The 27,173-nt window shown below is 39.3% G+C and overlaps 1 protein-coding gene across 1 annotated transcript in view; it reads right to left on the bottom strand.

The window, feature by feature from the left end:
* SMOC2 (SPARC related modular calcium binding 2) overlaps positions 1 to 26,384 on the bottom strand; it is a 120,000-nt gene extending 93,616 nt beyond the window's left edge. The window contains exon 1 of the mRNA XM_010005415.1: positions 26,199 to 26,384. Coding sequence (XP_010003717.1) covers positions 26,199 to 26,384 — 186 coding nt within the window. The remainder of the gene's footprint in view (positions 1 to 26,198) is intronic.
* Between the last annotated feature and the right edge of the window lie 789 nt (positions 26,385 to 27,173).

The raw sequence follows: 27,173 nt of genomic DNA, 5'->3' as shown, positions 1-27,173 counted from the left end.
ACAGAAATAAATAATTAACTGAGCTGAGTGGGAAGGGAGAAAAATTGAAGTAATTTCCCTTTACCTGCAAAACAAGCAACAGTGAAGATATGCTTCCATTACTCAGACCTATCTTCAAATTATGCTGGTCTCCAGGACCTTCCTGGATGCCCTGAGGAGCTGCAGGGCAGAGGGCCCCAGTGAGGTCCTCCAACTCTCCCTTTCTTGCAGGACTCGCGGTTTAGACCTATCAAGGATTATGAAAAGGACTTTTCAAGGAGAAAAGGACCACATGAGGACTTTTGGCAGAAAAAAATCATCCAGTCTCCTGCTCTTCCTCAGACTTCCCCTCTGGATCTGGTGATGTCAAGTCTAGTGATCTCCCTCTTCCTATTTAGTGAAGCAAGGATCTGAGTAAAGCCTTTCTGAGTGCATAAAGCTTCCCCCTCCCCTGTAATGGCCAGGCACTTTGCCATCCTTAATTTATCCTCAGCAACATCCCCGTTGAACAGAGAATTATTTTGCGAAAGCACAGGAAGACTTTGTGACCCACAGAAAATCATGTGGTAGATCAGGGAACTGAACCCAGACACCAGAAAAAAAATCACACACAGCAACAGTCTAGCCTCTGTCCCATTTTCCTTCCAGACTTTGCTCATCTTTTCTGTTTTGAGTAGTTGTAGGAGTTAAAATGGGCATGCCTGATCACAGTGGACAAACCACAGGAACACAGTGGATAGAAAATCCTCTTTATCATCTGAGGAACAAAATCCACTCCCTTGAGAGCATGATAGTACACAGATAAAGCTATATTTTAAAGGGTATTTATCCAAAGAGTTTTATTTTTTATTATTTCAAAGCCTTAGAGGAAACTAGGGTAAATTAAGGGTTCAAGCATATTCAAGTAACCTGGAAAAGCAAAGGATGAAGACATACCCGGGAGACAAAACCACGTGAATAACTTGTTGGTTAGCCAAACCTCAGTGGAGAATTTGGGTTATACATTTAAACAATTTCCACAAAGCTAGTGTGACTAAGGGTTTTAAGAGCAGGAAGGAGAAAAAGGCAAGCAACTGCAAGAAAAGACAGCACACAGGAGAGACGAGCAAATGTACTTTTATAAAAAAAGAAAAAAAAAAGACAGGAAGTATGATTGACATTTGGAAAATACTCCATTGTCATATTTACTACAGCAACATAAGATGATACAAGTTCAGATCAGCATTGCTTGCCCACATGTAGCCAAAGGAATCAATAAATATACTAAAACTAATAAAAATTGTGAAATAAACAAGGGTATTTCTCATGGGATTTCCTATTTATTTAAACAGGAGCAAGCAGAGTCAGTGACACACAAACTGGGATCATACTGATGCACATCCTAGAGCTCTATTTCCTGTGAAAATATTCCTTTTTATTAAAACAGGACAATTTAGAGAGATAAAAAGATGGTTCTAGGTGGACCAGAAGGTGACTCACCTCGAAGACTGGCTAATCTATCTATAAGTTCTTTTAACAAACAAATCTCTTCTTGTAAAAATATGTGATTCACTGAAAGATAAGCTTAAAGCAGCATTTTTGTTGAATGCTGGTAGCAACTCAGATGAAGCCAACAATAGTTGACCATCCTGTAGTGAAACTATTTTGAACAACAAGCAAAAACTGGACAGTTATGGTTAAACCCTATAAAAAAGAAAAACACTTTTAACAGAGGTGTTTCTGTCCCTAATAATACAGAAACCAGCCTGGACAAGCTTCAGAAAATTGTTTTCAAATACAAACTTGAGCTCATGCTACAGATTAACAGGCATGACTCCTCAACAGAGTCACTTTAACTTCTCTTCAGCTTAAAATTTTTATATAATACATTTTTTTACAGCTTTCAATTTATTTCAGCCTTTCCAAAGCATTATACTATGCAACATCCAATTTCTAAGGGGCCTACTTCTCTATGCGAGGCACTGCTCTAAATTCTTATGAAGCATTTCTGAGAAGAAAGAATGATAATGGGACTATATCAGAAAAAAAATGCCATTATTAAATTTACATCCGTTAATAAAACCAAAAGTCACTATAAAATGCATGTACCCACTTGATAGATATTGATAAAATATTATTTACTGACGTGTTTCAGGCATCACAGAATTCCATATTTTCCTTCACTGGCTCACACACCAAAGACTCTTAAAATTGATTGAAATGTGCCCCCCTGTAGTGCTATCCATCTCAATGATCTTTCATCCCTCTTTTACTGGAGTTTGGTAACACTGGAATTGTCAGAGTATGAACTAGTAGATACCTGAAACCTTGCTTATACTAGTGACAATTATTTTGACTCTCTTTTCCACTTTGCTTTATCTTGCAACTTTGTTTTTGTCAATGCTCCCACATCTGGGCTGTGGATGGTCAGAATGTTTTTTTCCTCAGCCACAAGCAACATGTTGCAGTTCATAAGAAAGCATTCTATGCTTATCAGTAAGCATTCTATGGTTTCTTTACTTTTCTGTTAAGCCATTTATGAAGACAGCATGCCCACAGACTTGTTCATTGCAATGGCATAACATATATCTTCTCTTTACCTTACACTATCCACTTTTATGTAGGGATTCAGTGTCATTCCCTCTGATCCACATCCTGTCACTACATCCCTGCTAGGGCAGAAAAGGTCTTCAGGATGAAACTCATCATATGCACATTTGTGCATTTCCAACACCTAAATCTGGGATCCCACTGTCAGCAGAGCAGAGGTACCCTCTTTCCACCTAAGACCACCACAAAACACACTGGGAAAAAAATGTTGCATGGCCAGAGAGAGACAACAACTGGGGACATCTACAAGCCAAATTGCCAGTGCAAGAAATCAGAAGAGTTGAGAGCAGTGTTACAGTCTGGTCATGGGGAGCACAGGCAATGTTCTCCATTGGAAGAAAAGTTGATGATGTGTACTTTGGCTGAAGTGTAAAGATTAGTTACTGAATCTGGCTCAAACCTTTTAAACAGTAAAGGGAAATGTTCTACTGTACATTTCACAATATAGTGCACAGCTGTGGATTGTCTTTGGCCAGAAGCCATTGTCATGAATCTGATCAAGGCAGGAGAGTGTCCCCCAAATTTTTAATTTTTTTATTATATTTTTTTCTTTTTTGGGGACCAGCTTCAGTCCAGAAATGGTTACTTGCAGTCCTGAAGAGACTTCCGTAACACAAATAGGCTGCACACAAACCATACCTAATAACTATGCTAAACCTATTTTTACTTTGCCCTAATGGAAGTTTTCCTACCACAGCTGAAGATCCAGAAACTGCTTTTCTGTCAGTGGAGAGAAACTCCATTCTCTTCTGTGAAATCAGGATGGAGTCTGTGCATTAGAAAAAGGAAAGGCCTTCAAGATCATGGATTTGGACAGGAGGGGTTTTTCTGTTACTTTCTGTGGGCCACTTAGATATATAGATATATAGACTTTCCCTCTGACCAAGTGAAAACTCCTACTTTCAAATCTAAAATGAAGTTCAAGGCTGCTTGAAAAATAGGACGAGAACACTTCCTCTTGGAGGACTGAGGGTCAAAAGGCCTGAAAAACAAGCAGAAGAGGAAAAGGTGGATGTTAGACATCACAGGTTTGCTTGGAAAAGCCTCACGCAGCCTACGGCTTTGAAAGGCAATTGCTTTATCCTGCATCTGGTTACTGTAAGATGTTGAATAGAATGGTCTGACTCCCCTGCTGCTGGCACGGGAGGTCTGTGAACAAACTATGGAGCAGTGTGCTCTAAAGCAGCTCTGTGCTTAGGCCTTTGTGCTGTTGAAAAAATGTGCTGATTTCCAGTGATTTATGTAGCCATGCTGTTTCTGTCTGATAGCTGCCTGAAGGGCAGATGTGGAAATCTCCAAGCAAGAAATATTTTGCTCCCTCTGGGCTCGACTACAATGGGAAAATAGGTTAGAAAATAGTAATACATATGTGTGTATATTAATATATGTACATGTGCGCATATATGCACATATGCACATCCACATATGCAGGCTATAATATGTAAAGTCATATTCCCATGTATATTTCAGATAAAGGCAATGATGTTTAAGTATCAACGTTCTACAGTCTGCCTTAGGGAGCACTCTAACCAGTGTCTCAGTTATTCTGTTTTATTAATATATCACAATTTTTTTCAATATTTATTTTTTCACTCTTCCAAGAAATGAAGCAGAAGGTACATTTATATAACAAAAGCTACTTTCAACCCAATGCCACAGAAAAGCATCCAATCCTATTACTGAAATGAATGGAAAACCTAAGTTCTCCTTATTCATTGTTGAGTTAATTAGGACAGTACTAGAAGATACCTTTAAAATTACAACTCTGTATAACAGCTGTACTTAACCTATCTTTAACAGATTAGTTCACTTTGTGATGTCCCACTGAAGAAAAACAGTCCTTTGAGACTGTTCCAGCACAAGCCCTGAGCTGCCTACTTCAAATTGCGACCTCCTTCTTTGTCCAGACATACATAACATCACCATTATTTTAAGCTTGCATGGAAGAATTTACACAGAAAGCCACCACACGCAGTACTTACGAAATACTATTCTGATGAGCCAGAATGTGCCCATTCCTGTATAGCAGGCAAGACCATTTGCTGTTACAACAAAGAACCTCATCAAAACATTTCTGTGTCTCTTCTCAATGGTAAGGGTTTTGGTGTAAACCAGAATCTTTCCATTATATTCCACTACAAGTGAGCAGACTACTGATTTCAATTAGGTTATCTCAGACATCTAAACAAGAACATTTTTTTCCTTTAAAGTTTATTTACTCCTGTTCACACAAATAATCCCTATTCCAGCCACAATAGTGCAGCACTCTCCAAGGCAGCAAGGTCTTTAATATAAGGGTGGTGGATCACTGGAACAGGTTGCTTAGGGCGGTGGTGGAAGCCCCATCTCTGGATACATTCAAAGTCAGGCTTGATGAGGCTCAGAGCAATCTGTATTAGTGTGACGTGTCCCTGGTTATTGTAGGGGGGTTGGACTGGTCGACCTTTAGAGGTCCCTTCCAACTCAAGACATTCTATGTTTATTTCATAGCATAGAGCTAGTTGCGTAAACTACCAAAACTAGAAATTGGCACCCCTAGGATAAGATTTGCCTGACATAGGATAAGATGGATCACATCCTGGAAATTTCCCTTCTGCTTTATGAACTGGAGAGTCTGATCAACAAGGTCTCATGTAAATAGTTGAAGTCCTATGAGATTAAGCCAGCCCATAGGATCAGAGGAAAACAAAGAGGAAGAAACATTCTAAGTACCAGATGACTAAAATAGAGGTGGATTCTTGGTTTCAAAGAGAACTTTATGAAAGATCTCCAGTAGGTGTGCATGCATCTACAGAGCAACATAGGAGGGAAAATCATCTTTAATGCCTGCTGATACATTATTTTATTGGTAAAGACCCCGTTAAACCTCTGAACACAGACACCCCACTACCTGCTCTTTGTCTAATTTTTTTTCATTAAACTCTTCACGTGTAACTTACAACATCAGTCCTCTTTCCATATAAACTTTTGCAAGGATGATTGAAAGAATCAGGTTGAGTACAGAATTTCACTGAGTGAGAAGGTGGGGTTTGAGTTTGCTGAGGGTTTTGTTGGGTTTTATTGCTGTGATGGTGATGGCTGCTGTTGTTTTTTTAACCACATTTGGATCAGTACCCAAAGTCAGCTCCAAATTACCTATAAATTCGGACAGCATTGTGCTTTACTCCCTCAGTGCAGAGTGCAGTAGAGCTCCTGGAGATACTGCCAAAACTACAAACCAGCATTATCTTGCTATGACCAGTGCAGAAAATTTGACAACATGGTTGTGCTTTAATTGATATATTTTGCTTCACCATGCTATCTTTTAAATGTTTACTGCTTTAACACTTGGGGGGGAGGGAGGGGGCAGTTTAAGTAAGTTCTACTTTGCTGTATTGACAGAGGGGTGGCAGGGCTGCATGTCACTATAACCATCACTTCTTTCTTCTGCTGCTTCACAAATGACTAAAAAAGGCAAAACATCTCAGTTGTGCAACCATGTAATCTAGGAAGGACTGAGCTAAAACTGAAGCAAGCTGAGTGAAACACATTCTTTCCTGCTTTGAAGAAAGGATGGACAATTTATGACACATGCAATCCCAAGTTTTGTCATTACCATATCACAAAAAAAGTTTATCCTAATAGCTCATGAACTTGGAGATTTCAGGTGATTTGGTGACTTGAGAGTATTTCAATATTTCTAGTCTACTATGGATTAATTATTTGGGGGGCTGGGGAGGCAGGAAGGCAGGAGGGTTGGGACATGGGGAGGAAATGGACTCTGTAAGTGCCAGTTAAGCAGATTTTTCTTCTCTTTATTAGTTTTGATCAAAAATTAACTGAATTCTTTTGTCTCTGGAGGCATAGCGGGAGTTACAGCAAAAGATCATTCTGTGCTGTTTAAGCATTCTTAGTGTATCAGGAAACACTAGAAGAACAAGTGGTCCAAACCTCCTTTCTTCCCTTTCTGCTTCGGTTTGTCTTGAAACTAACTTCAAGATAGTGCAATCATACCTATTGAAGGGCTATTCGCTTGAATAGCTTAATTCTAGAATCTGTTTCCACCAGGTAAGGTAAATAGACAGATTTCATTAGGACCAAGTTTGAGCTCCTACAGAGCAGCACTCAGCCCTGCTCAATTATCCTTTCAGAAGGACCTTTCACCGATTCAGTCAAATGCTCCTACAGTATAGTCTTTGGACACACAAAGAAATCACTTCAAATTAGTCATGTCAGAAGCTGCAAAGTCTATGTATCAGAAACAGTGTATGAACAACTTGTTGGCATCAATCCCATATAGCTAAAAATTAACTAATGATCTTAATTTTCAAGACACAATAAACACTATCAGTAAAAATAAAACATCCTTTATCTGACTACATTAATTCACTTCCAAAACTAGGAGTCCTCGATAGCTCATGAAAACACCTGTTTTTGCAAATTGAGCCTAGTGTATTCACCATAGATAAAAACAGCCCATGCATTAAATACTGTAGGAATTTAGAAGTAATAAAACTGCGCTACAGCAAAGACAAATAGACAGCAACTTTTTTTTTCTTCCAAAAAAATAGTTTACCTAGCTTTTTAGGGATCAAAACATTTTCTTGTTATTTTTATTATAGCTATTTTTAACTCCAGTTTTACATAAACAGCTGGTTTCTTTCATTTTGCACCATCAAAAAAGTTAAATGCTATCTAAACGTAGGGTATCAGCTTGCTGTATGTGTACAGGAAAACTGAACTGCACATTGGGATGGAAAGCATGACAGTACAGTGCTGAAAGCAGCACTGTTAAAAATGTGGTAATGAAAAAAGACAACTCTAATCAGGAAGGTGGTGTACTTTTTATGTTTTATGCTAGTTGAGAGATCTCAGCCTTTTTCTTTCTTCAGGAAATACATAGCTTTACTTTCCAAGTGTGCAGTAGCATTACTTCTCCTGGTTTCAAAGTATTACCAGCAAAGTATAGGGGTTCAGCTGACCCAAAAAACACCTATGGATAAACAGACCTTGAGTTACCAGAAACAAAACAATCAACAATAAATTTATACTGAAACTCAAATTGAAAGGGTTTCTAATCTGAAGGTATTCTGTTCTGCATGGACTGCAATCCACTAGCTTCTAGATGTGTCATATATCCAGTGTTCTGCATTTTTCCCAAGTCACTGGTAACTTTATGCCCTTTATTCTTGTGGTATTGTTATTCATAATCTTTTCTTTGGCGAGTTGCTGTCATTTATAGTGTTTCTTCTCAGTTGCCAGAAGTCACACAGGGAGAAAATAAACAGAGAAACAGTGGGATGCATTGTCTATGTATTGAATTATCCTCTAGTTTACTTAAGCTTTTCATGAGTACTGACCAGACTTTCAGAATACAAGTGGGCTAGCACTGTCATCCTGTTAGCCAGTTTCCTCAAACACAGCTAAGCTGCCTGGTTGGTGACTTTAATGACCACAGTTACGATCAGGGAAAACAGACACATTTTACTTCTTAAATCTTTTTCAAAGGCTGCTCACATGAAAAAATATTTTGGCTTCTAAAACATTGAAAAGCTATTTTAAAATGCAAACAAAATCTAAGCCAGATCAACATTTCTATATTTGAGGGGTTTATTTTGGGATTAAAGAATATCAACACATACCCTTAAAGTGTTTGAGGTAGCTTAAAACAATCATACTAGGAACAATGACCCATAACTCAAAATCATAGAATCACAGAACAGTTTGAGAGGGAACAGACCTTAAATATCATCTAGTTCCAACCCCCCTGCCATGGGCAGGGACACCTCCCACTAGATTAGGTTGCTCAAAGCCCCATCCAACCTGGCCTTGAACACTTCCAGGGATGGGGCTTCCACAACTTTCCTGGGCAACCTGTTCCACTGTCTTACCACCCTCACACTAAAGAATTTCTTCCTAATGTCTGACCTAATAAGAAGCCGTAGGTTGAACTTTTGTCACAAAGGCCAGAAACCTCCTCATCCACTGGTACAGAGCATAGGACATGTGAAACACTGAAAATATGGTTCTAGATCGTCTCAAACATGGAGCTCCAGGGCAAGGTATTGCCAGCCTCATTGTTTCCTGGAACCATGAAAGGGAGACCTCCTTCCCAGCTCACCTTTGCCCTCTTCCCACCACATGTCCCAACAGCCACCAGCTCTCCATACCAGTCCAGCACCAATTAGACTGGGGGGGGGGTCAAAACCACAACTTCGTAAGAAGCTCTTACCTCAGTGAAAAGGAAATAATTTATTCAAAGAACAGGGGGAACCGCTGAAAAGCTAAAGTGAAACTGTATTGGATGTTGCCTTCAAAACTTGTAGGGAACAATCTCCCTTTGTGGGGGGACAGAAAGGCTCAACTAAACAGGGCTTTTCTATATCTGAGTTTCTATGCAACTCTGTTTAATGCCTATCATGATCAACAGACAACTGGCCACTCTCCATATGGCTGGTTGCCTTCTTCTCCTGGGGAACTAAAGAACACAGAGGGCATCTCAAATGACGAAGACACAGTATGAGACAATATCACAACAGAGCATTTCTTTTAAAAATTTAAATCAAGTAAGCAACTGATTCACGCAGAGCAGAAACTCGATAAGACATCAAAGGTCTAATCCTCAACCCATAAAGCTAACTTGCTGACAATAACAGCAGAGCTCTATCTCTCTTACATTTATCACTGCCATCAGCTTCTTCAGAACAAAGTATTTTGGAAAGAAGGCAGGCAGCTGAGTCTGGGAGGCAGATTTTGCTCTTGTTAAACTGTTGATCTTAAAATGACATGCTGTTAGGTTTAAACCCTGTCATCTTTGAAAGGAGAAATCATGCTAAAAGCAAACAGTTAAATAGTACACATTTGGAATATATAAGGGTTTAACAAGCCAGTCTGAGAAAAAAACACTTTCCATAGGGACACAAGAACCTGACTGTGGTTTTCTCAAACCACTGGCAATTCTACTTCCTCCCAACTTCAGAGTTTTATGGAACTCTTGTATTTTTGTTTGTATACTGGGCAAAAATATTTTTTCTTTAATTTAAACCATTGTTTTCTGAGGAAAAAATGTCATTAGGAAGCAATTTACTTCCAATTATTATGAGGACTTTTGCAAAAGAGATACCCTTGAATATGAAAACCAAAATTTTGTGTGTATCTAGAAGTGGGTCAGAGGGGTCAACAAACCACGATCCAAAACAAGCAACTTACCAGAATAAAAAAGAAATTTTCCAAGTACTGTGTCACATTTTAAGTGGCCTCTGCTTTCTTTGTAAAAGAACACATTTCCTTGCTGCTTTTTGCTCTATATGCACCAGTTGGCCAGTAGCACTTAATGTGTCCTAAAAGATTAGCGAGCAATACCAGAATTGTCATACTAGCAGTACCATCCATTAGTCCCTTTCCACTGTGAACCCTATGCGTGAGATTGCTCCATAGTAAAAGGAATTCTTAGGGATGAGAAACCTGATGGAAGAGAATCTGCAGTTTCCATTTTAGTTTAGTGAGCAAAGACCACACCATAGCAGGCGCTATGCCAAAAAAATCCCCAAAGAAGCTGTAATGACAGGCACACATACTGTATTGTGGATGAAAAAATCAACAACAGAAGAGACTATTGCACTCCAGAAGTAAAACAAAACAATTGCTTCTAACCACAATCAAGCTGAGAACAGACAGTAGATTTTCAGTTGATTGGGATCCTTTGATAAAAATCACCCATAACAGATTTTTTATTTTTTTTTAATGGGATGCAATCAAAAACAATTCTTACACACTTAAGGAAGCCCAGATTCTCTGTATTAGTGATAAGAAAACTCTTCCCAGTACTTTGAAAATACAGAGCTCTAAAGAATAGGCATTTAATTTTAATCAGACTTTCTCACAACCCTCTAAATGGAAGAACTGAGGTCCAGCTCTAACCAATAACTTACCCAAACATCGTATTTCTACAACCCAAGACTGTAGATTTTTGAAGTCCAAATCAATATTTTTTTTGTGGCTTCTACTCATACTACAAAAATCTGAGAACCTTATCTTCTCAGTTTATTTTTATTAGAAGCATATAATTACTCCATGTTACAGATACTGTTTATATGCAGTGGAATGGACCAACAAAATGTGGACAGAGGTGGCACCTACAAAATATTTTCCTGTTTCATTGTGGAAAATAGTTCCCTGATCCAGCTTTGCACAGGGATTTATAGCTTTTGGATTATAGCATTTGGAAGAAAATTTAAGAGAGCCCATCCCCTTCTAACAGAGATACCCATCCCAACAATTCCACAACCTCTTCCTCCCCTGAGTACAAGTTGTCTTTCTTGGGAGTCTGGGACCTGGCCCTTGCAAATCGTATTTTATCTTTTGGTGTTTGTGAGCTCAAGCAGAGTAACCAGAGCCGCAGCTTTGTTTCTCTCTTGTGTGTAGTGGCCTGGAAAGCCAGCAGTGAAATGGCTAATTTTGACCAGATTTCATTGGCATGGGAGGAAGAAAATAAATAGTGAAGCCATTTTTTTATAAGCGTAATTCCCACCGTCTACCACACAGAGAGAAGGAAGAGCAGATGCCACAGCAGATGCTGAGGTATTCTCACCTTCCCTTGCACTGTTGCCTGAGGAAATGGAGCATCAGGTGACTGGACTAAGGGCAACTGCTCATTCACCTCCCTCCCCTGTAGGAAGAGTCTGGCCAAACACCTAAGCAGAATTAGAAGCTGTCCAGAACAGACTGCTGATGCTCTCTATGCAGAGTGCTTGACCACATTAAAAAGCAGTCTGGACTAATATGGCAAATGTCAGTCTGAACATATTAAGCCATGAATATGGCTTGGACTAGATTAACAAGGGGATTTTTCAGGTTCCTTGGCAACAGCAAAACAGTGAATTCCATTTAAGAAAACAGAAGAGCAAAGGTTTTGTGTTAATTCAGTGTCCTCACATTTACTACTGGAGAGGTCTTCTACTTAAGATGTAGGCCTGGGGACCTAAAAAAAACGTGCCAAATCATATGTAGCACAGATTGCCTTTGATACCTGGACTCTTATTCAGTCGTTGCACAGTCTGCCACTTTACCTTACAGATGTCTTCCCCTAGGCTGATATCTTTAGCTACCTCTTACAATCCCTGAGGGTGAGGCCTTCCTAGTTTATTACAGTTCCCTGAGTTCCATCACTACTGCCATCCACACACCAGCTCCAGCCGCAGCTGACCCAGAGGAGCAGCATTAGCTGACTCTTGACATTATTTGCCACAGGTTCTCTGTCACTGGCTTCGACTCAAGCTCCCAGGTAGGGAATTATGTTCAGCTGCAAAGCTGTCTGACAAAGAGGTGCCAAAGAACCATACAAAACAAATTACTCAAATTACTTTGTGGCATTTTCCCATTATCTAGACAATCCATAGAAAATTGTCACACCTTTAAGTGATTGTTTTGGATTCACACATTTTAGAAAGTTAAAAAACTAAGTCCTCTATACCTAAACATACATTCTTCTCACAACTGCATCTAAAGAAGAGAAATTCCACTAGCATGAGTTCACAGCCCGTGAATTTAGTCACAGAGATGTGGCAGCTGGTCCAAAGTCACAAAGGAAGTCTGTGGCAATCCTGGGAATTAAACCCAAGACTCCAGAAACTCATTCCTGTTTTTTAACCACATGCATCATCCTTCCAAATGTTCTTTCCTACTAAAAGATTTAGTCATGGCTGAAAAAGGCCCAGTGCATTAACAAAGTAATGACACAACAAGAGAAACTGTATGAATCCTTCAAAACTGGCATGAGGATATTCTTGTTAAAAACATTTGAGGTTGTTTTGTAAACTAAATTATGACCTTCTTTGTTTCCATTAAAAAAATACTCTCTGAAGGTCATTTTTAATGGGATCTAGGATGATGTTTCAAGGGAAAACCATGGGCTGAGCTGTTCTGGCTCTGCATGCCATGAATTCTCTCAAGTTTTGAAAAACAGTGTGGTACTGATTGGTTTTTTAGCTCTTACAGGGTAAGTCCTGAAATCAAGGTCTCACACAGTTCTCCACTTGTGAGCCTAGAAGAATAGAGAATAATAATAATCTATTAATTTGCAAGATGTATATGTCTGCAGCATTCCTTTCTTAAAAGAACCAGGTCTAATGAAAAATCAAGGTAACATTTGAAGGCAGGACTTCACCATTTCTACATACAATGTACTGACTAAATTACAAACCAGATATTTTATCTCTTGGTGCATTAGTCCTCACACAAAAAAATAAAATCAGATTTATTACTTGCCTTTGTAAAGCATTTCTTAAACCATGAATGAAAAATGCATTATAAGAGCAAAACATTAAGTAAATGCCAAAGCCACAAGATCAGGCTATGAATGAGGCCACAAACTTGACTTTCACTTTAGTTCTCTTGGGCTTATTTATTGCTGAGCATGGATTTCTTGGATTTTCTGTGACAGTTAAGCACAGTGTTTTATTTAGTTATAGGATTTTAGATTTAGGAACACCTTAATTTTCAGATACTTCTTTGATGTAGCTTTCAGACATTTAGAAACAATGACAGCATTATTAACATCACTGTCAAGACACAAAATAGCTATATTAATGTTTCTATAGAAAATCCATACTGTTAGAGCAGAGGTTATTTTTCAAGGTTTTTCTAAACATTGTTCCTTACCACTAATTTGTCTAAAAGCTATACCTTGTGCTTCTCAGCAGCAATAGCTAAAAAATTACAAGTTTACCTGAGAAAATAAGCCAACGAAGAAAGATATGTTCCTTAGCATATCTTCCATACCCAAATACTTAATTTTTTTTTCTCCCAGTTGGAAAAGCAGAGAAGATTAGCATGACAAGGAGTTGATATCATGATTTATCTGCTGCATACCATGCTTTTCATATCACAACATCCATCAGATAATGAAAATAACAGTGGAAAGCCTCAAACACAGAGTACGAAAGATGTATGTCTGTTAACTGCTCTAAGAGGAATGAAACTAAGTTGGCTAAAATCTTTGCCCTCCTTGTACCAAAAGTTTTATTAAGGGAACTGCACTCTGCTTGAAGTTGAGAATGTCCTGTTTCTGTAAAATATTATTAAACCACAAGAGGATCCAAGCTAACTAAATATGGAGCAAGGCATGTTTTTGTATACCAGCCCAAAATATTCTGTTACTGATTCACTGGTAACTTATGACTGGTTTGGATATAATCTTAACCAACCATCATTGGTTTTGGGAGGTGAAATGACATGAGTCAACTGAAATTAATATGATAAAGAACAGCTCACTTATTGCTTAAGTAAGTCCAGTCAAAATTCTGCTTCTTCCAGCAGTGTTCCAGTCCTAACCTTTGAGAAGATGCAAATATAAAGAGGTCTAGCCAGCTCAATTTATCATACAATTCTTTTCTCCCTAACTCAAAAGCCTAACATCCTTGTACACCTTGTACAGAGGGAAATGAAGCATAATGTTTTCACATGCACAGAACACCCAAAGAAACAAGACTAATGCAGTTCTCTTTCATATGGTGTCTGTATTGCACATACACCTTCAAAAATTATTGCTGTCCATTAGTAAACTTTCTTCTTTCTACTTCCCCTTTCCAAGCCTACAAATCTTGCCACTCAAGAGATAGTCCAAGCTCTCCAGCAAGGCTCTTATATTCCTGCACAAGAATCCAACTAGGTTCTGGTTCCTTGGCTATAACAGTCACACTCAGAAAATATAACTTAAACTATCGACATGACAAAGAAATATCTAAAATACAGAAAAATGCTATGAATAAATTTAACCAGTGAATTTTAAGACTGTATCTTGACAATCCCTGCAGAAGTACCACAAATAAATGTGAGGTTTCAAGTTGAACCTTGAACTCCAGATAATGGAGCAGGTGACCTGCTGCCACCAATAGAAAGGAGATGGATTCCAGAAGTTATCTACTGTTAAGCGTATATAAAATTCCGGCACAGTGAGTTATAAGTCTGGGGGAAACATGATTCTCAGCAATGAACAGTCTTCTAATTTAAACTTTTAAGCCCTAACTTGGATTGCCCTAGTTGTCAGTGTGAGAGAATACACACTCTTATCTAACCATTACAAAAGTGCCTAGCTTTAAAGTTTTAGGGTCATATGAGTTTCCCCAGTCACTCTGTAGGAGGCCTTTTACCTTTGAGTTTTCTTAAATTCTGTTCTCCTTTTGTTTATGTTTACTATGTAAGCTGAACACTTTTAAAATAAAGTTGATTTCTGGCACAGTATAAACAAGTAATCAGTTTCAATATGATCCACCAATGGTGAATGTATCTTGGTTACAATTAAAACAACAAAACCAGAAAAACATTAGAGCCAAAACAAACTTGCTCTTTCTGTACCTGTTTAAGCTGCTCTTGAAGAGATTGTAGGAACAACTGATAACTGCTGCAAAATCCACCTATGTTCTCAAAAGGCTTTAACTAGTCATGCATTTCATGTACTCAATCCCCGCTGCTCCTTAAAGGATTGACACTGTCTGTAAGCTTTGAAATACTGCTGTTCTCAAGAGGAGGCAGTTTGAGATTGCTCATCCTTGCCTGCCTCAAAGTTACAAACTTGAATGGCAACTTAAAAGGAGGTGTCGGGATCCATACGTACCTTAGCCAAGACCTAATACTTTACTGAAGAAGAGCTTGTAGATCTAATAATCTTCTTGCACTTTATTTTATTACTGGCCCAAATTTATCTGAAGAGCCAGTTTCTTCAGACAGCATATGCAGCAAGGCATTTCATGGACCACACCGTTTTCTCTCTTGGTCCCTTAGTGGATTATATTTTCATGCTAAGTATTACTGAACTGGTAATTGCACGGATCTTACCCTTGATTCACCCTGGTTTATATTGTTCTTGGCTAGAAGAGGTAAGAATTAACAACCCCCAATGAGAAGTCTGACCATCTTCCTACAGGGAAATTGCAGCTGTGCAGAGACCACATATCATCTTTGGAAAATAAAAATCTGGAAGGCAGTTTCTCCTTGCTGGCTAGTATAGTGCAAGTCAGACCCCTTTCACCAGGACAGAAAAGTCAAGCTCTCTCCTTGGATGAAAAATAGAAGTGCATCCAGATAAAGATATGTGTAAAGGAACAGTAATTTATTTTCATCCAGTGTGAATCTGAAAACACACAACTATTAGATTCAGCAAGCCTAAAAACTACATAGGAACACTCACCAAAAGGATTTTACAGCAATGCTTACAAAGGCTCCTGCTTTCGGCTGGGGCAAGAAATACCACAATAACAGCCACACTTTAATCCAGAAACTAGATATGCATGCAAAAATCATGAAGAGAGAGGGAGGAGGAATCACAGACAAAAATACAGGACTTTTGCAAGTTCTCTCCAACCTGAAGAAAAGCTTGGGTTTCTTTACAGCTCAAGTTTGGTTGAAACCTTTAAGTAATTCAATATAGAAAGATGGAGTGGAAATCAACATTTGAACCAGCTGTAATATTCTCTTTATCTCAAATGCTTGTATAATTTTAGTCCCTAATTCCTGATGAGTGATGGCCTTAAATGGCAAATGGCACAATGACCAACCCAATGCCCTGACAGGGTGCAGCAGGGCAGGGCTATAGAAAGCATGAAGAGAGGGCATTTGCGGAAGCAGTCTGGAAAACAGTGAGGATACAGCACTGAGGCCTACCTCAAAAGAAAGGTCTTAGATGGCCACTGCAGAGAGCTGCCATTCCAACTCCTTTATATTTTGAGTTTGCTAGCATACCTGCCTGATGTTCATGCATACACAAAGAATTGCAGACACATTTTTCCCCAAAGTTGATGCAAAGAATACATGCCATTTCTGTATTCTAGCATACAGAGAAATCATATGGAAAGCACAGACCTTTCTTCACACATCATCTACTGGCCCCAGTTACATTCACTTTAGCAAAGTTACTCCTGATTTACATCTGTGTAAAAATAAGTCCAATAGTACAAGGAAATAATCTGCACAGCTGGGACAGTTTAGACACATGAAATAGATGTTTGTAAAACCATGTGATGAAAAAAGAACCCAAACCACAGAGTTCAGATCTGAATCCAAACCCTCCTCAAGCTTGGTGTGTTTAAGATCCAAGATTTTGATTCAGACCTTTGTCTATATAAATTGTGGCAATTCACAATTTGATACGATTTTAACTAATGTATCATACCGAATCGATCAGCACCTACTTGGGATTTTACAGGCTTTGTGGTAACCCATAAATTAAGTTGTAGAACATGAACAGCAAGGTCTATTGGTCTAGAACAAAAGAAAAACATAGAAAATAAACACATTAACAGGCAAGTGCCAACTTGATGTTCCATTGAAATTATAATTTCCATGGTCCATGACTCAGATGGGAATATTAACTGGCCATATCAGCAAATATGTGACAATTAGAAAAACTCACTTGAGAGTTAAGCAGTAGGGACACCTATGAAAAAAAACAATAATAATTTCCAGCATGAAAAATCGTTATGGTTCCAAAACCATTTTCTACTTAGAGCTCTATTTCTATGGATATTATCCATCAATCTCAGCCGTTTCCTTGCTCAAATATTTGTGGGAGGGATTGAACTCTGCCAATGTCATTAACAGCAGCAAGATCATTTTCTTCCATAGCACAAGTCATTGATCACTTTCTTATACATTTGAAAGAAAAATTTACCTATTCTGAAAACATTTGAAATGAAAACCAACTTTCAGAAAGTATTAAACAAGCAAAAATACCTATCTCATTCAAGGGATCTGCCTTAACTTCCAACAAAGATCCAATAAATTGAAGCTGAAGTTAGAAAAATTAAAATGACAAATAAGATTCAGCTTTTTTTAAAAAAGGTAGTTAGTTCATCAGATGGATTTACATACTTATTATGAATGAGAACAGGAGTGATTAATCTATGAACATGCATATACTTAGTGTAACATTGTTCTAAATTTAAAAGCATGCATTTTTAAAATGTATATACTGAAACTGCTTATATAAGAAGAAATTAACCCAGTAAGAAAAATGAACTCATCTTCCTACTCTTGAGAATCAGTGTCCAAACCAAAATATGTCAGCTATGCAGTTAGTTGTGGGAAAGAGGTCTCTTTCCTAGAGTCTAGGCCGGGAATCCCAAGTTTGAGAAAGTGCTTTCCAATTACATTAAAGCTCTACTGACTCCAGCCACAGATGTTTTCTCTCAAAAGTGGTATAAGCTGCCATCCAAGCTGACAATTCAGAAATATTGGGAATATGCAGAATATGCCTTCATTTTTCCCCTTTCACTCATAGCTATGGCAATCCAGCCATTTGAAGAGTTTTCATAGTACTCCAATCAGAGAGCTTCAGATCCCCTTCTTCAGCAAACAGTATTGAAGAACAGAAATGAAAAATTCATGCTCTATGCTGGATGTTAGTACTTACAGTTATTAGATGCCAGCCTTTTTCTCAATGCAGTATTTTCACAACTAATCAGTATTTTATCTTTTCCCAGTTTAAGGATATCCTGCTCACTTGCTCCCACTCAGTCACTTACACCATTTCTGTAATTTCCTTGGGTAGCAAAAGGAACAAGAGCCTGAGATAAGACAGCAACCTCTGAAGTAGATCTCAGATCTCTAATATCATGCTAGTTAGAAAAACAGCATAACTTACAAGGACATGAACTGATTTCATCAACCCTAGCTGGATGATCTTATATAACAAAACTATGTATTTTAATCAAAACCAAGTAGTGCTATGTCTCTTACTGTCAACTGAACATTAAACATGAAGCAGGTGAATAGAAATATGGTTTATTGAATCTCCACATCAACAGTGGCACCATTCATTAGAAGAAAACTGCCAAAGCTGTACTTGTTTCCAAACATCCATAAATTAACTCCAGTGCCTCAGAGTGATCCACAGCACACCACCTGTCATATCCAGATGGTTTGGGTTGTTTTGGTAGCAGCAAACTCAATGCTTTCACTGGAAAGCTGGGAAGACTGTTTTGGTTGTTTTGTTCAAATAGGAGATTTTGATATATCAGTCTTTTTATGTGCATATCTGCAAACTTACCTACCTCTTCAGATTTAGCTTGTTGGTTGGGGGGGGGGTTCAATTGTTTAGATTTTTTATATATAAAACATACCCCCTACTACAATCAGCTTCTTGAGTACCTCACCAAAAACCTCTGAGCCTGGAAAGATTTGGGAATTTAATTATTTCAGTTAAAGGGTAACTGAGTCAAGGAGTGAATGGGAAATTTGCTTTACTACTATTCATACTGTAATTCTTACATGAAATATAGGAAAATCACTCAAAATCAGATTTATAGGGGGAAAAAAAGGCAATTATTTCAGTGACTTAGTTACACTGTTGTTCAGTTAGAAAGTAGGAAGCAATTTTGTCTCCATTAGTGGAGTGGGAAAATTCACATACATCTGATTCATAGCTGCAAGTAAAACTTAGAGGTGATTAAAAACTTCAAGTCAGTACTGAAATAAGTGAGATATTGTCAACTGTTCCCAAGAAGACCAGGCAACTATTATCAGCCCAGTTGTATCTTAAGAGAATACACAGAGATAAAATATAAGCTTCTGGAAGTAGCTGATTTTGGTTTTTCTGACCTCTGGCTGCTTGGAATTTTCTTTCCACATTCAAGGGTGATAAGCTTTCCTTAAGAAAATCCAAGCCTGTCTTCTTCACTCTTTCTGAATAATTCTTCACTCTTTCAGAGACAGAAGGCTCTTAACTGCTTTTGTGTAAATGTGATTAATTCACACACTAATAGTTACTGGCCATACAGAAATTTCTATGGCCTTTTATTGTGGTTCAGAGGATCACACAACTGGAGTCCCAGCTATGGCTGTGACTGATGAGCATACATCACATTTTTTCCAAAACTGTCAGTATGCCATTTCCAAAACCACAACTATGAAGTGGAATAGTCCATCTATGTTACCGTGCATGAAGAAGCATTTTATACACCACAAGCTACCTGTTCACTTCAGAAGACCAGTCTCAATCTAAATGCCCATTAATTTTTTGGTTCTTTGCCATTCAAGAAGATAACTTGTCCAAGTGAAACAACCTAATGCACTTGGAAAATGTTTTTCTAAATAACTAATTAATTTCCTTTTTTTAAATTCTGTTTTTTTTAACTCTGTACCAAGCCATTGCAAACTACATTGGCATACGCAGCTATTGCTTTTTCTTGCAAGTTACATCATTCAGATCAGCAGTACTTAAAATCATAGGATGACTTGGATTGGAAGGGACCTTAAACATCACCTAGCTCCAAATCCCCTGCAGAGGCAGGGACATGTCCCACTAGACCAGGTTGCTCAAAGCTCCATCCAACCTGGCCTTGAACACTTCAAGGGAGGAGGCATCCCACAACTTCCCTAGTTCCAGTGTCTCACTATCCTCACACTATATAATTTCTTCCTAATGTCTAACCTAAATCTCCCCTGTTCCAGTTTTGATCCATTGCCTCTTGTCCCCCTGGAGCCTCCTCTTCTCCAGGTTGAACAACCTCAACTCTCTCAGCCTATCTATCTTCATAGGAGAGGTGCTCCAGTCCTTAGATCTTTGTGGCCCTTCTCTGGACACACTGCAACACCTCCGTGTCCTTTTTATGTTGGGGGATCCAGAAGTTTACACAGTACTCCAGGAGAGGTCTCATGAGTAAAGAGAGTAAAGGGGAAGAATCACCTCTCTCGATCTGCTCACTACATTTCTTTTGATGGAGCCCAGGGCATAGTTGGTTTTCTGGGTGCAAATGCAGATTGCTGGCTCAAGTTGAGCTTCTCATCAACCAATACCCCCAAGTCCTTCTCTGCAGGGCTGCTCTCTATCCATTCTCCACCCAACCTGTAATTATGTTTGGGACTTCCCTGACCCAGGTGCAGGACCTAGTACTTGTCCTTATTGAACTTAATGAGGTTGACACAGACCCACCTCTCAAGCCTGTCAAGGCTCCTCTGTCTGGTCTCCCTTCCCTCTAGAGTGTCAACCACACAGCACAAGTTGGTGTTGTAGGTACACCTGCTGACGGTGCACTCAGTCCCACTGACTATGTCACCAAAAAAGACATTAAATAACACCAGTCCCAGTAATCACCCCTGAAAATGCTCAGGTCTAGAGGGTTATTTTCCTCTAGTAAGTTGACAGCCTTCCCTACACTGTGCTATTGTCTCAGTGGATCTATCACTACCTACCATATACAGTTAGAAATATTTGCACCTTGTGTTTTAAACTCTTTTGACTCCATGAAGCATAAATCATTGGCTACGTTGATCAGTATGTTCACAGGACATGTTAATTGGGATGATCTTTTTTAGCATTGGTAACTCAAGGACACTTCTTTCCAAGATCAGGACTTGAAAGTTTCCAGATGAAATCAATGTCCAAAGTTTTTTGGCCCAACCAATGGCTACTTGTTATATTTAATAAGGAAAAGTATTAGCAGCACACTCTGCACCTGCAGAAAAGCAGACCTGAACACAATGAATTGTGCATCACTTCACTTCGGGATTTAAAACTTCTCTAAACTGTAGATTCAGCATAGAAAGGCATCCCTATCTACTTTCGACTGCTCTTCTAGTAACAAATTTAAAAATCCTATTTGCCTTTATTTTGTGATTCATTATTTATTAAAGTCAGGCATCACTTGGGATTTTTTTTATGAACTGCAAGCCTAGCCAGGGAAGCTGTACATTACTTGGACTATATTAGGGCATTTCATTTGGTGTGCTTTAGTGCAGGTAATAGAACTTTCTGCTGAAAATGTTTTGCTTCAGGAATTTTCCTAGCAGCCTAAGAGACTAAGAAACAATTTACTACTTTATCCTGTGCCTCATAATTTTTAGATTCTATTAATAGAAAAGCTCCATGGTCACAATCTTAGCATCTTTTCTAAACTAGTGAACTCAATCCACTTTACAGAAGTCAGCAAACTGATTTTAACAATAGTGCCTTTCTTCTCAGATAGGTAAGATCTTCATGCTTTCAAGAGCCAGATAGACGTGGATCTCCTGTGTTATAAATGGACAAGAAAACAGAAGAGGCTGACATATTTTGCAAGGACCCATTTGCAATACAACTGTCAGTAGGATTTATTCTCCCAATCCTAAAAAGAGAACAGACCAGAAAGTGTTTGCTGTCTTTCATTCCTTCAGCCTCAAATGAAGACACCTGTCTTACAGGAAAGGTACATGTTCCATTCTCAGACACCTTAGAAGACTGTACATTCCTCCTCTGGTGAAAGCCCGTATTCAATACAGGATCTCCAAGGGTGTTTTAATTATTTTAGTTTCATCCTTGTAGTTGAGTACTTTGACTACTAGCTGAATAGTATGAGCACATCAAGAATCACTGAGGAATGCTGCCTATCACCACTCAACACAGCAACATCTCATAGAAGAGAAAATAAAAAGCAGATGTCACTAAGGCATCACTGTGATCCCATCTGTAAATACTATAGGTCAAACTCTTCCAAGTCACAGCTGTGCAACCACTTCCACTTGCATAAAGATACACTGCTATAACAGGGCATTATTTTCCTCATGTTATCTAATGTGCATATATAGCAGCTTTTATCACAACAGTAAAATAAAAGGTGGAGGGTTTGAGGGGTGTAGAGGGTTTGGCATTCAACAGAATTCTCCAAAGCTCCTTTTTGGGAGACATGTTGCAAATTCACTGATACAGGGCTCCCCAGCATTCAACAAGGACAATCTAACTTAAATATACAGCAGTAGTTTAAGCTAAGAATATTGGCACTGTGTCCACAGTAATTTTGGGTGAACTCACAAAAACATACACAGGGGATGTAATGGCTTGAGCTGTAACTCTTCCTTTTTCCTGTTGTTGCTATTATGTGGTTTAGGGAACATCTTTTCAACATTCTTCACATATTCCCCTTCCCATAATCTCCAGAAAGGGGGGTGACATTTAGTCCTCCTAGCATGAAGCTGTGGAACACTCCCACACAGCACCAGTGGAGGAAAATTCCATCTTCTGAGAGCAACCATGAAGCAATGAGAACCAAGGTTACATCACGGCATGCAAGCTGGCATCAAGTCCATCTCATCCTAAAGTTCAGCTCCATGGTCTTCTTCACCTCACCGCTATATAAAATTTTATGGTGGTTGCTCAAATTGAGTGACACAATTATGTGCCTAACAAATCCTCTCCATCTTATTGTTCCCCCTGAGGGAGGACTACATGGACAGTGGAATTTTATCCTCAGATTATCTAAACCAAAAAGGCAAAGTAGAAGAATTTCAATTTCTACTGCACAGAGGTTGAGAAATTCTCAGTTGTTTCTGCCAGATATTCACCAGCTTCTGCTGCCTCTGGCCAAAACTGCTTGACAGAGGCACACAGTTTGGAAGCCCCTGAGAGAATAGGATGTTTCTCAGCTCTTCTTTCCAATTCGCTATCCTCCTCCACATTCCACAAGCAGGATCTATCTCAACAGCTCCCTCCACCGGGTTAAACTAGACCAAGCGACACAGCTGACCAGCATCTTTGACACCAGTGCTACCATACAGGGGTACACAAACCGCCTCACAACAGCACTTCCAGGAGTTTCACAGGAGTCCACAACCTCACACAAGAACGTCTTACCCTGCATACATACACACAGATGTTTGCCCTGATGACATTAGGTGGGAACAGGACAGGGTACAGGAGGTGGCTGCAATCATTCTGTGGAGGGAGCTGCCTACTCCAAAATCTCACTGTAGGGGAGGCCTTCTCTTTGGGCAACACAAAGCAAGAAAGGCTCAGGCTGTAGCCACATGCTCAAATAGCTACTCAAGGCTTGTACAGTGCAGCAATGGCAGCAAAGGGACTGAGGATACCAAGACAAACATTCTCCTCGGGGAGACTGCACTATGGTAAGGGGCCTGAAAGACAGTGGATGGCATAATGAGAAGAAATTATTTAATTCCCAGACAGAATATCAATCTGTATTTTCAAGGCTCCTGTGGGATTCAAGCATTATACCTTTTTCACCTTCTCAGCTTTTTCCCTGTTGCCACCTTGAGTCAATGTTTTCTGAATTACAGCTTGCTAGGGCAGTACAACAGATCACAGATAGTACTGACAGAAGATATACAAGGTTCAGGAGCAACAGGAGACTACACCTATTCAGAACTGCAGTACCCAGGTTCATTCCAGCTCCTGAGAGCAGAGGGAAGGCATGTGTTCCTTTCCTACTAGGCAAAAAAAATTATTTGGAAGTCACCTGGAAAAAAAACACCAACTTAAAAACAGCCTCCATTTAATATGGTCTGCCAGCAAGATTTGTTCCTAGCCTGAGTGCTAAGTTCAAACCAGAACATAACAAATATTGTTGCATTGATTATTTTGGTAGCAAGCACTACTCACTGATGCTGGCAAAAGAAGCTGTTCCTTTAGCAAGTATAAGCTGCCAGTCACAGAGAAACAATTCACTGAAAGCCTACCTGAGAAAACTCAGTCTGCTCTGTCATCAGCAGCACTGTGCAAAGCAGCAACTGAGAGCCAAAGCCCCACACAGTACCCTGACAAACATGCATTGACAAGCCTGCTCCCTAGATCTCAGCTTCAACAGCTCATCCAGACCCCTCCCAAGGTAATTCACCAGTCTTCCTAGCACTGTCAGCTATAAAAAGGCCATGGAGAGGGCTACGTAGTTGCACAGGTGCAGCACATCTCCATGTAATGGAACAGGTGCAAATGAGGAATAGGTTGTTTTCCTACCCTTTCCCCACTAAATCTGTACCATCACTCCATTTGATATGCTATCTAAAAGTATGTGTTTACAAAAAAGTACAACTCTAATTAAATTATGTTAAAAAAGCAAGGCTTCTGCAATGAGGTGAAAAAACCTACACTACTTAAAGAGTATCTCAAGGAATCTCTCAAGGTTAAAATATTTATTGTGAACACAGATAAGACCTACTGATGCAATTTTGTCCCTACATATACTCTAATCAAGTAGATCCTGTGTAAAACCTTTAATCATTTCATGAGCTAATGCCTATCCCCAAGAAAGACACCAAGGGAGGTCAAACAAGCCTTCTGCACTAAAAAAATCAGTTAGCAATGAATATTTCCAAATTTCTTCTTATCATTTTATTAATTCCAACTTATCAAAAAGATTAACTATGAAATCTTTTGCATATCTTGAAACTGAGTTTGATTTAATGTCTACCCTTATAGCCAGATATGACAGTAATACAAATCACTTTCCAAATGCTTTCAGTGTAAAAGTTTAACCTGAAGTCCAGAAAAAAATCCTGATACAATAAACTAATAGAGTAAAAATATAATTTCTGTTAGCACAAGAAATGAGAAATGAGTACATTTTTCTTTCTTTTTTTTTTTTTTTTTTTTTTTTTTTTTCCAGTGAGGAGGAAGTGTCCTTCAGAGTTTTCTTGTTGTCTCAGAAAAGCTGATGCTGGCAAGCACCTTTGTTTTGTAACTGCAAATAGAAGGCATGAAATTTGATCTTTAATCAACATGAGATCAGTTCTTGTGGTCCCACAGCTATTTCTGGCCAGACCTCGCAAGATAATAAAAACTGGTTTCACTAAGGCATTTCTGGGCTGAACATCTGAAGGCAAGTCACATGTCTGCAAGTTACCTGCAACTTGCTTATTCAGTTCAGTCTTCTGAAATCTGAAAACACTGAAAAATGTATCTGATTACTACAAGCACAATAATCTATGGAATCCCTGCACTGCCTGGTGGAAAATTGTACTGCCACATTGGTGTAGGTGGATATGCCTACTCAATCTTGCATGGCTCTGAAAGCCATAGCAGCTTGGGCACTGTGCCATGACAACACAGTTACACTGAGCAATGTGGTCTCCTCCAGCTCAGGACTGTTTGCACAATACTCAGCTCTGCAGTGCAGGAACAGTCACAAAGCATCCATCCTACTTCCTTCACCCATACACGTGTACTCAGACATGCACAGTCAGACATGGACCTGTTCCCTCTGCAGCTTCTGTCTCTGGCAACCTACCCACACTTTCACAAGGTTTATTTGCACTTTTCAGTTTATATGGTGTGGAAAGAAGGGAGAGCATTGTGAAAAACAATATATTCATTTCCTGTTACAGCTTTCTCCAGCTGACACCGAAAGATTTTGTGGATGGGGGAATTTATCTGCTTGCTGGCTAACAATGTCAGATATATCAATGTGATGGTCGACAGACTAGTAACTGCTGTCTTGCAAAATTATTCAATATTAAGTGGGAACCTCCAAAGACCAGTACTCTCCAGACATACTGGGTGATGAGCTGTAAGACTTCTGGACACACATTGCTTCAGCAGTCTGTCTGAGACACTCAGCTGTGCAGATGGTTGCATTTTTCTAGTTTCTTATACTCACATCGTAGGGATTCAATTCCCCAGGTTCTCCCTTCAGTCTGTTGTTATTACTTAGAAGATTACGGGATCCGTAGGTTTGGTGTTGTGCTTATCTTCTTGTTTGTGATTTTCCTTCTCTGAGGGAGTTTTCACTCATGAATAACAAAGGAACTTCAGAATAACAACTGTGATTAAATCAGAAGTTTGTTTTCTCTATTGCCTGTGCAATAGCAGCTTAAAGCTATAAAAGCTGTATTATATAAAGTACAATGCTGCACAATGCCAATTAGAACACATGGTTTACTGGGGTTCTTACAGTACCATCAATCGACACAGCTTCTGTCCTGTAAAACAACAGCTTGTCCTCTGCTTGCCTAATATTGGTTTCTGTCATCTTTTCCATATCAAAAATCTGATTGCCATGATTTTTCTTTGGAAGGATAACTTTGAAGAATATACAGCCATTTTTTAGGGAGCCTCCTGGATTGTAGCACTTCGACATGATGTTGGATCTCCATGAATGGCTGCTGAGAGCATGCCCCTCATAAAGATTTGGCTGCCTGGGCTCAGTGAGGCAGCACAGCTGCTGCAGCCCCCTTCTCCTGGTGTCCCTGGGGAAAGGCTCCCAGACAGTGCTGTGGGGGTACAACCCAGATGGGGCTGTCCCCTGCCCATGGGAGCTGATTTTCAGCTGAACCCTTGGCATTCTGCCTGCTTCACTACTCCCACCACATTGCACTTCACCATGGGCTTTGCTCATCCAGACTCACAACCTGTGGGTGACAATCTCCAGGGAGGTGCTTGGTGCCCCCGACCCCCACCATTGTCCTACTCCTGCCCAGGGGCTGGGATGGGCTCTGGCTATCCATGGGGAGCCCCCACCACTCCCATTCCCTGGTTCTCACAGTGCCTGACACTAATGTAGACTGCTTGCCTATTACATTACATTTTTTTACCATATTAAGATGGTTTTGGCAGTTGCAGTGGTTCAAGTAAAAAGGAATTGGTCCCCCGAGAGGGATGTGTAATGATTTGCTTTGGACTGAGGAAGGGGAATTCATTTTTAATTGAGTAATACGAGGAAAAACTCTTACAAGTGCTAAGTTGTTGGATCCAAATGTATTTAGACTGGCTTATAGGGATGTTTTGACATTGGGTAATTAGGGTAATTAGAGAAGACAGTTGTAAGATTGGACTATTTTGACACTAAAGATTTTTATATGGGTAAGGTCACTGTGACACTAAGATCATGCAAGTGATATAAATGTAAAGGAACTACGCTTACTCAATG

Source organism: Chaetura pelagica, unplaced genomic scaffold, assembly GCF_000747805.2.
Source record: "Chaetura pelagica isolate M959 unplaced genomic scaffold, ChaPel_1.0 scaffold551, whole genome shotgun sequence".
Taxonomy (NCBI): domain Eukaryota; kingdom Metazoa; phylum Chordata; class Aves; order Apodiformes; family Apodidae; genus Chaetura; species Chaetura pelagica.
This window is presented reverse-complemented; position numbering and strand designations above follow the sequence as displayed.